A 10,614-nucleotide genomic window follows, 5' to 3' on the forward strand; every position below is an offset into this window, starting at 1 on the left:
CAAGACTGTGATTCAATCTCATGTCCTTTACATTTGCAGTATTGCCCATCCCCCTCTCTACACCGGCATCGACCGCGGCTCCCAGCGAAGCCTACACACAACCATAATACAGGGTTTCCTCCACAGCGGAGCAGGGGTTCATTAGGAGGGCGGACTTTTAGCTCTAGCTCGCGCCCTCTGGTATGCTATAGGGTAGAAATGTGTCAATCGCTGTAACAAACAGGAACGCGCATATGCCGTTGGATCACTGCGTAGCTAACTGTTGTCGTAGACAGAAAAGAGGCAGAGCCTTGTTTTTTGGAGGTGGCACACTTCTCTAGTCAGCATTTTGCAGCGTGAGGTGGCGTTGAGAGGCTGCAGGAGTTGTAAGTTTGGAAGACTAACAGCTAGTTAAAATGGATACTCTCAAAAGAAGGGACCGAGGATTTGTGGAAAGATGTTGTTTTACTAAATACACACGCCGTGGAGTTCAATGGTCTTTCATATAAGGAATATTTTTTTCTTTTATCCGTGTAAAAGGGAATAACAGTGTTCTGGTATACAGCTGTAGCAACACGGGGTCTCCTGGGCGCTATCGCAGGGAGCACGATACTAGAGCGTCAACAATACTCATACTGTGAGGAGGAATATATGAGGGATCCAGGATTGGACTGAACGTTTGATTTGGTGCAGGATTTCATTCTATCCAAAATATTAACTCAGTTGGCGAACTGTGGTGCTTGATTTTAAAACGAGGAAGACAAGGGAGACCAAACATGGGCCAACATTATAAACCACGCTTAGAAGACCAACAAACCATATTAAATCACTTACCGTAAAGGTTTTAAATGCGATTTTCGTTGCCTTTTTAAGTCAGATGATAAAACGTTTGTTTTAAGAACAATTGCCTAAGGATTGTTGAAATATGTATGTACACTTGAAGCGGTAATTCCAATATAGTATATTTTAGAAGTTAACAAAGGAAGGCCGTTCCTGTGACGAGCAGAAAGCGTGATACCTGAACGCCCTCGGCGGTGTTGAACAGCGACTCGACAAAAGCGTACTTACATTACTCATTACTTAATCTTAATGAAACACATTAAAGTACATTTACTTTTATATGACCTTTGGACTAGGTTTAATATACGCATAGGCTGATATTTTTATTGTTATGGATCTGGAAAATGTAATGTAACTGCATGTGCCCCCGACTGAATTATGCGGCTGCGTGCGCAACTGAAGAGGACGGGCATCCGTACCATAGACTGTATAAGATCCGTACGCGTGTTATTCAGAATGTAAAATACATTTATGTAAATATATTTCTTAATATTGTAAATGTTGTATAATTGTATTCGTCTCTATCTATCTATCTATATATATATATATGAATACATATTCATTATGTACGTGTTTTGCTCAACTTATAACAGAATTAGATATTTGATTTTTTTTTTATACAAGTACCCTGGGTTTGAAACACTTTATATTTATTTGATGGGTATTTTTTCTGAGTTCCTACATTCTATCTAAAAGTCCAAATCAGTACAATAATAGAAGACAACTTAAGGACATCAACTGACATTACATCTCTCTTTAATTTTTTCTTTTAGTTTAAAAATAAAAAAAGTATATTTAGTAGTTTAACCGCCATGTCTGCCTGGGACAGAGATTCTCTTGTTAAATGTTTCTCAGTACATTTTGGTGAAGCTTATATTGTAATAAAGCAGTTAACCATTATATATCTTTTAAGCTATTAAAATGAAATGAGCAAATATATTTAAGGTATTACAAGCTTGTCTATGTACAAGAGTTTCAATAACCTAAAACATAATTTTGAGATGTTGCATATTATTGTAAACAATTAAATCACATTATTTTGAATAAGCAGAAAGTGGTTGTGTTTTATTATATTTTGAGACATTTAAAAAGTTGAAGCAATGTACGTACATATTTTTTCTTTTAGTTTAAAAATAAAAAAAAGTATATTTAGTAGTTTAACCGCCATGTCTGCCTGGGACAGAGATTCTCTTGTTAAATAAATGTTTCTCAGTACATTTTGGTGAAGCTTATATTGTAATAAAGCAGTTAACCATTATATATCTTTTAAGCTATTAAAATGAAATGAGCAAATATATTTAAGGTATTACAAGCTTGTCTATGTACAAGAGTTTCAATAACCTAAAACATAATTTTGAGATGTTGCATATTATTGTAAACAATTAAATCACATTATTTTGAATAAGCAGAAAGTGGTTGTGTTTTATTATATTTTGAGACATTTAAAAAGTTGAAGCAATGTACGTACATTTACACAATTGTGTAAAATTTGAATTGCCAGTAGTATAAAGACTGAGCACATGTCACGTAGGCTACAAGTTTGTGTTGCCACTAGTTCTTTCTATTACGGTTGCTGCATTGTAATTTTTTTGTCTAAATAATAAATGAAGTAAATTAATTTTGAGCATTCATCGTCCACACTCGCAGACAAAATTCTAGCAAATAAATTAGGTTAGACTACAGCATATATACCTGTAAAAAAGAAGTCAGTAAGTAAAAATCACCGTCTTAACAAATATTTATCTGCAATGTCACGTTTACTAACTGTAAATGTCAAAGTTATACTGTGGTAATTTCACTTTTATATGGATGTCACAACATAGCTGCAGCAACATTTTGGTTGTCAGATTATGTTGCAATTACGTAACCGTTACATAAAGCTGAGTGAATTAGTGCTAATACAGTTTCCTGTGTTTATGAATGTCTATGTGTGCAAATAGACTTGCTTGATATGCCATACGCCTCGCCTTGAATGTAGACGAGTAGGCAGCTGCCGTCCATGGAGGAATAATTAAGAAAAAAAAAGCTGTCAATCTGGACAACACATTTCTCATAGTAGACTAACATTTTATACAAAGGAAATTGTAGTAGCATTCTTTTTTTTAATGGATTTTTAAATGGATGCATTTAAAATATAGCAGCATATATACCTGTAAAAAAGAAGTCAGTAAGTAAAAATCAATGTCTTAAATATTTATCTGCAATGTCACGTTTACTAACTGTAAATGTCAAAGTTATACTGTGGTAATTTCACTTTTATATGGATGTCACAACATAGCTGCAGCAACATTTTGGTTGTCAGATTATGTTGCAATTACGTAACCGTTACATAAAGCTGAGTGAATTAGTGCTAATACAGTTTCCTGTGTTTATGAATGTCTATGTGTGCAAATAGACTTGCTTGATATGCCATACGCCTCGCCTTGAATGTAGACGAGTAGGCAGCTGCCGTCCATGGAGGAATAATTAAGAAAAAAAAAGCTGTCAATCTGGACAACACATTTCTCATAGTAGACTAACATTTTATACAAAGGAAATTGTAGTAGCATTCTTTTTTTTTAATGGATTTTTAAATGGATGCATTTAAAATATAGACCAATCTCTATGTTTGCAATCATCACAGTGGTATGAGCATTAAGTGGTGGCAGACAGCCAGGTTAATGTTGCTGTTCTATATAAGAGACATAATTTCTGTAATATGAATAAGGTCACATAATACCATCATGGAGGGAGTGTTCAGGATGAAGAGTGACGGATGAGTATTGGAATTTGGCCTATGTGCCACTACATATTTACACCATATAGTGTAACAGGAAGTCACTTCCCATGTCCAAATATGCCTACCTCCCTGCAGTACCAGAAACAATGTGTCCAAATTCACAGCAACAGTAGGCGAAAAGTACCTAGATAACTTACTACTTCCACAGAGATTCTGAAGAGGGGTATAAAATGAACACCTTAATATTCCATGATGTAAAAATACAGGAACTGTAAATGACAAGAAAGTGAAGCTACAAACAGGCTGATATTATCATCACAAAGGGATTGGGTACATTTAATTGTAAACAATAAAAAAATATTCCCACAATAAAAAAAGAAGAAACATGTTATACATTATACTTTGACAATGGCTATTTGGTTTCACAATCATCAAAACATTGGGTTCTACAGGCACATTAAGTATAACACTTGCATGTGATTATAATTCATTATACATTTTTACACACTGCTATTTAACTGACATCTCCTCTTTAAGGATTTTTTTTAGCTCTATAGAAATTTAGGGACCTGTTGATAATATCAATTAGTTGTCTTCTCACGTAACTTAAGAGCTTTAAAATGCAATTATTTAAACATACCTGTTGTGTTAAACTACTGTATGTAGGTGTTTTTCCACATGTTCACTCAGTAATTTCTTCCTTCATTAAAAAGCTGTACAAAATAAATTAAATGTAATATTTAAAAGAAAGGTTTTAAATCACATACACTTATATGAGAGGATGACAGTAATTTAATTGGCTTAATAAAAGTCACCTCATGTGGGTTGCATTGGCAGTCAAATTCTACTAATTTTATCTCAGTAATTCAACTTCTACCCTATTTTGATTGAGTAATAAATAAATCATGGCTTACTCTGCATTTCTACATGCTACACTGGTATTGATAGGGATGTGTGATACAAGCAAAAATGTAACAATATTATCGAGACCAATATACATAACAATATACAGTTTTCATGAAAACTACTTATTAAAAATTAAGAATCTTTATGAATCCAATTTCCAAGCAATGGTAGATCTAAAATTGAGATTTGTATCACTAATACTGCAATGAAACTTAATATATAGTGTTTTATTGATTACATCATCTTTATCTTGTTTTTACTGCAAGCAATGAATAAACAATACAAGTTAAGTATGTTTAGTATGATGACTTTTGTTTTGTTCTAAAGCCTCTTCTCCATTTTACATGTCGGATAACCTTCCATGACAATACTGAAAACCTTTTAGTGACTATATAGAATTCCCATTACCCCATATAATTTAATTTAATATATTCCAAGTTCTCAATTTTTGAAATAATTTACTCAGTGTGAACACTTTTCATGAGGATTAAGTGAAAGCTGTAATGTGTGTGTATTGTTTGTAAATCGGAATATTCTGCGTTGTTTGTTTTGCGTTTTGTGCGCTACCTGCAATGACAGCTAAATAGAAAGACCGTTATTTTGCGATACACTGCCTTTTCACATCGCATTCAATTCAAATTGCAAACTCACATTCACAACTGGAGTAAACTATGGTTTCTTTTGTTGTGATGCTGGAGTTTCAGAACTGCAGGAAAAATTGGCATAACCACAATAAAAACAATACACAAATAGTTATACTGATTAACAAAATTATAATGGTATATAACCCACCCCTAGGTAACAGTAACAGAAAATGTTTGCTTTTGTGTAAAGATGCATCCACGTTGTTAGGTGTCAGTGTAAGTCATCACAATTTTAACAAAAAAATTACCGAGTGCACCATTATCGTGAGGAAAACCATGCTACTGTGGGGAAACACTGACCCCGGTTCTTTCTGTGGTACATCACAAACCTACACTTTTGAAAAGTTTTCCTCAGCATTACGGTAGTTTCCTCAAAGCAGTTTCAGACTGCCCGTGACATTATTCACCATCTCCTCTTCTCCTATGATGGCAAGCACGGTGCATGAACCTGGCTCCACCTGCACACACAAACACAGTCCAAAATTAATTTCCAGGCTTCATCACACATCTTTAAAACGTCTTAAGCTGATGTGACGCAGTGCAACTTTTTCGAGCAATGTTCTTTTCCCATTGAGAATGGGTAACAATTTTCTATCTGGATACTTTAGATCAGTCGTGGGCCCTGTGTCTCACCTGGTTGCCCTTTGACGGCAACATTGCCCAAAAAGTTGCCCCATGTATCATCAGCCTTACTCTCCTTAGATTTTCAATTTTGTGTCAAATATGTATAATACATTAGCATATACAACTATAAACCATTAACTTACAGTGGGTACGGAAAGTATTCAGACCCCCTTAAATTTTTATATGCTATTTTAGGTATATTGTAAACATAAAACCTATAAAATTGTACAATCCTCACACCATTTGCCATATTAAAACAATAACTGCAATGCCATGCTAAAGCATCTTTGCATAGATGTGCCACTAACTTGTGTGTGTCCAGCATCCTGTACCAGCTTTGTAGGAAGACTGAGGCTCATAGCAAGAGCCTGCAACTCCAAAAGGTGTGCCATGTTAGTGCCTTGTAACACAATCTTCTTTGCACTAAACAGGCGCACACACACACACACACACACAAATGTGTGTTAGGTTTACATACTGTATATATTTTGATTCATTAGTGATTATTTTTTTTATACGTCTTGGTTTAAAATTTATTTTAAAAACAATAGAAGGATGAGGCCACAGTGATATCTCTTACCCAGCATGGTCCCATCTCCAGGCCATTTCCCTCCAACTGTTTTTCTCCTGCAAGGCCTGATACAAACCCACTGCAGCATGACCCACCTGCGCTGCCACCTACAGGGACACACTGCTCATCTCAAATCTATTGAAATCCGGGGACCATACACAAGACATTGTTCTCCAACAAATAAAATTAGTTGAAAAGCAAAAGTTGTGTTAGATTGACAGTATGCCCATTTCTCCAACAGTTGAGTAAACAATGCAAGGCATAATAATGAGAAACTTTCTCATAATAATTACTTATAGTTTCTGATTATTTTTACAAATTTTCCCCGTAATTATGGCTTATTGTACGCATTCACAATGCATCAGATTAAAAAGTAGAGTTAGGAGACAACTTCAAATCAACTGAACCAATTGCTTCAGAAAATGATTCAGTGCTGAAAAATCCTCACGCTGGCGACATCCGCTGGTCAAAGCCATGTAAATATAACAAGAACAAGGTAAGGCACTTTGTATAGATGCCTTTATTCACAACCTTTTAGCTTTTATATGCTCAAAACATGAACACACACATTGCATGGAAAAATAAATGCCATATAATTAATTAATAAATGCATGTTACTTAATTGGTAATTTTGTTAGATTTATTTATTAGCATAAGCAGGCACCATTGTTTGTCACCATGGCAAGCTCTTCGGCTAGAGAACACTTCACACTTGTATGTAAAAGCACCTGTACACATAAGAGCTCAATTATACTAAAAGGAATATATCTGGAAAACTATTTATATAGCATCTTTTTTTTTTTCATTGCGCATATTCATGTTTGCTTGTTAGGCACAACACGCTTGCGTTTCTCATTAGGAGATCTTAAATCATTATTATGAGAAAGAGACTCATTACGAGATACCAAATCATAATTATAAAGGTTTTTTTTTTCCTAATTATTGACATTGTAGTCCATATTTATGAGGAAATTTCTTATTATTGTGACTTGCAGGATGACAGTTTATAACTGTGGCCAAAAAACAAGCATCAATTATAAACAAACAAAACACAAACTAAAATATCTGCTTTAAATTTGAATAACTTAAGAAATTAAACTGCATTCAGGAAATGGAAATGTGTTGATGTTTATAGATGGATTGTTTTTATTAATCAATGAAGAGAAATTGAATGGGTAATAAAACCCTAAAATACACTTTGTTTACGCATAGGCCTATGTTTAGGTTGCATACTGTTCAAAACAATTATATCACATAATATTTTGAATAGTAAGATCAAAGAAATTTTGTATTATTATTTTCTTATTTGTTAAGCAATTTCATTCTGTCAGTTCCAAGAACAGAATGTGACATGTTAGAGAAAACACTGATTTGTTATTGGTTTCACATTACCTTTCGACTGATGATCAGTCATGCATCAGATATAACATAACGGTCTTTTGTTCATCTTTCTGTATCAACCACTTCTATATTAAGTACATTGTAAATCTGGGAATTGTAATAAATAATATCTACCTTCCCCACACCCATGGACAGCTCCATATTTACGACAAACACCATTTTGAACATCATGTCCTCATCACCCTCTTCCTGCAAAAAAAATAAAATAATGAAATTGATTGACTGATCATGGCTGCCTCAATTACACAGCATTCTATATTTACATCTATCTCTGTTGAGTCAAAATTTTCCTATTACAATACATTGGCCATTCGAGCACAATTAAAATCAATCACTGCGCTGGCAAACTTTGCTCAAATTTTGTTCAGCACGAGCTGAGAGTTGTGCACTCTTTCTTTCAATTGCTATCATTAAAACCAACAAAGTACAGACAATGTAAATAAGAGATTTATGGTGTAGTGTAGACAGCTTCATTGATTATTAACAGGAGTTTTCATGAGAGCACAAAACAAGTGAGTAATGGCTTCAGTGACTATAAAGGGAGTGCTCTTTGCTCACATTCTGTATATAATCTATTCACTAGTTAAATAAAAGTAAATCAGTGGTTTGTCATATCCATTATGCCCTACACACAAAGCTGTATTTAATGTAGCATTAAACTACTTGAAATATACCTCATTCTCTAGTTTGTTGAAGTAATACATTGCAGCCTCCTCCGCAGACACATTCTGTGTGTGCAAGAGTGCCTGTAAAAGACCAATAAAAGCATCTCACTCCAAAAACCATGACATAACGTGAACAGCTTTTATGCATGTCCGATTCTGCTACCATAACAAAATTAAACTCATCAAGGTATTTCAAACCGTAATATCCAGTATACAAACAGTTCTGGTTCTCAAAATGGGTGCACTATATTTTGATATCTACTATGAGAAACAATCACTGTAGAGTCAAACAAAACTGCAAATGTTTAATTAATTGTAATCAGGTTTGCTGTATTTTGTGAGGTGCTGTACCTGTTTGGCTGCCTCCTCAGGTATGTCCAACTCTCTGAGCTGCTGCAGGAATACAGGGTTCACTTCCTGCTGGGACTCCATTTCTAAAATATAGAAATGTACATTATACATCCTTTATTAACATAATGTATTGTAATAGACTGTAAGTGATAAACTGTAACGTTTTAATCGAAGATAGCAGCCTATTCGTATTACAGTGTTCGAATTATAAGATGACTCACTGACGCTCTAATATATAAATAGGCTCTAGGTTGGATCACACTTAAGTTTGAATGCAAATGAACGCATTGTAGTTAACTGCGACACCTCTAAATCCGTATAAAATCAACAGAATGTGGGTTAATGTGTTAATATTTCCATGCTACCCAAAGTTTGTAGCTGCTAATGCCAGTATTGCCACAAATTATGGAATTTTTTTAATAGTCCAAATGAAAATAGTTCAGGACAATCGTATTTTGCAGTTTAGGGTGTTCTGGATATTGGCTCTTACCTGTTTTACTGCACTACTGCACGAGCGATTATCACCCAATGAGACTGTTAGCTTCTTAACGAGCGATTGTTTCGTCTTTTCACTCCCAAATTGGCATAAAGTCATTTGTGATATGCGATTATTTTTAACCTTTTATGTCCATTAAATGCTGCTTATAGTTTAAATAATTTATTGCAACAATAGCTTTCGGCGCAAACGTGAACTACCCATTACCGTATACACCAAGTTCAAGTGTCATGTCGGTTACAGTTCCGGGTCATATGCGATACAAAGCTCCTTGTTTAAACCGAAATGTAAAATAAGTTTTGAAGCGTTCGAACGAAATTATTTAATTTAATAACGCTATAGCCACTTGTACAGTGCAGCTAAGTCTGCCCGCGCGTTTAGACATTCATTATTCCTACATAGTGGACTGCACAAACAAATAAAAAACTACAAACATGGCGGACACGCTTGAGGCCGATGGTACGTCATCATTTTAACATCTTAAAAGCCAGACAAGTTTAAAGGGGTGTATTTTCAATGAAACTGGCCTAGAATCAAAGTTAATTGCTCCAGCTCCAGTAGTTGTAATACATCAATACCACCCTGGTTACTAGATCAGATACTGAAGGTGACTTAAAGCTATGAGAAGATTAAGGAAATGGGGGATGGGATTAATTTAAAAGCATATACAATAGATCATAGAGTTTGCGGTTAGGAAGACTGGAAGAATAACAGATAGCACGTATACAGCAGAGGTGATAGCAATCCGAATGGCACTAGGCTGGGTTTATGAAGTAAGAACAGATAAAGTAATAATATGTTCGGACTCAATGGCAGTTCTTATGAGTTTACAATCATTGCAAACGAATCGAAGTGACATTTTATCAGAAATCATGATTATACAGTATAAAACAGATAGGGATAATAACTCATTTTATGTGGGTACCAGGACATGTAGGAATTCAGGGTAATGAGAAGGTAGACAAAATAACCAAAGAATCCTTTGAAGCATGCAATATGAAATGGCAGACATATTGGAACAGGTTGGCACAAAGGAGCATAAATAAGAGTATCATTCATAACATAAGCAGAAGGGAATAAGACAAATCATTTTCAAATCTTTACCAAACATTACACATTATAGGGAAACATAATACAGGTTAATGTGATGTTTAATAGAGATGACAGTAGAGCATGTTTTGATGTAATGCATTAAAAAGAGAATGGAAGTGTCTTAAAGAAGAACAGCAGTCTTTAGGAAATAAAGAATTCACAATAAGTAATGTACTAAATGATGGTCTAAATGTATGAAAACAAATTAATGCAATCATGAGATTGCATTAAAAAGATTAAAAATAGGATGGGATAAAATCTTTCTCTTCAGTAGGTAGTGGTATGCCCCTATTAAGTTGGTTGGTCCGCAAACAGCCAGAAAAACC

At 34.6% G+C, this 10,614-nt stretch overlaps 1 protein-coding gene and 1 long non-coding RNA gene across 2 annotated transcripts; one reads left to right on the forward strand and one right to left on the reverse strand.

Moving 5' to 3' along the window:
• The first annotated feature begins 232 nt into the window (after positions 1 to 232).
• On the forward strand, positions 233 to 2,221 carry LOC107755665 (uncharacterized). Its single transcript, XR_001641725.1, has 2 exons — positions 233 to 1,608; positions 1,964 to 2,221. It is a non-coding gene; the product is annotated as an uncharacterized LOC107755665 (long non-coding RNA).
• A 1,823-nt stretch (positions 2,222 to 4,044) lies between these two features.
• Positions 4,045 to 9,534, reverse strand: LOC107755666 (probable peptidyl-tRNA hydrolase 2). The gene is made up of 7 exons (XM_016572556.1): positions 9,191 to 9,534; positions 8,701 to 8,783; positions 8,359 to 8,430; positions 7,799 to 7,873; positions 6,293 to 6,390; positions 6,021 to 6,135; positions 4,045 to 5,546 (listed from the first exon to the last, which is right to left on the reverse strand). The coding sequence occupies exons 2-7, from the start codon at positions 8,779 to 8,781 to the stop codon at positions 5,460 to 5,462; spliced, it is 528 nt and encodes a 175-aa protein (XP_016428042.1). The 5' UTR covers positions 8,782 to 8,783; positions 9,191 to 9,534; the 3' UTR covers positions 4,045 to 5,459.
• Between the last annotated feature and the right edge of the window lie 1,080 nt (positions 9,535 to 10,614).

The sequence above is a fragment of the Sinocyclocheilus rhinocerous genome, unplaced genomic scaffold, assembly GCF_001515625.1.
Source record: "Sinocyclocheilus rhinocerous isolate Xijiao unplaced genomic scaffold, SAMN03320098_v1.1 scaffold4217, whole genome shotgun sequence".
Classification (NCBI taxonomy): domain Eukaryota; kingdom Metazoa; phylum Chordata; class Actinopteri; order Cypriniformes; family Cyprinidae; genus Sinocyclocheilus; species Sinocyclocheilus rhinocerous.

What these genes read in the sequence shown, in the direction of transcription:
- LOC107755666 (XM_016572556.1), bottom strand. Translation starts at nt 8,781, where the DNA reads ATGGAGTCCCAGCAGGAAGTGAACCCTGTATTCCTGCAGCAGCTCAGA. An exon ending in CTGAGGAGGCAGCCAAACAG is followed by an intron (nt 8,431 to 8,700) that starts GTACAGCACCTC and finishes GGTCTTTTACAG; the next exon opens with GCACTCTTGCACACACAGAA. An exon ending in AGGATGCTGGACACACACAA is followed by an intron (nt 5,547 to 6,020) that starts GTTAGTGGCACA and finishes TTGTGTGTGCAG; the next exon opens with GTGGAGCCAGGTTCATGCAC.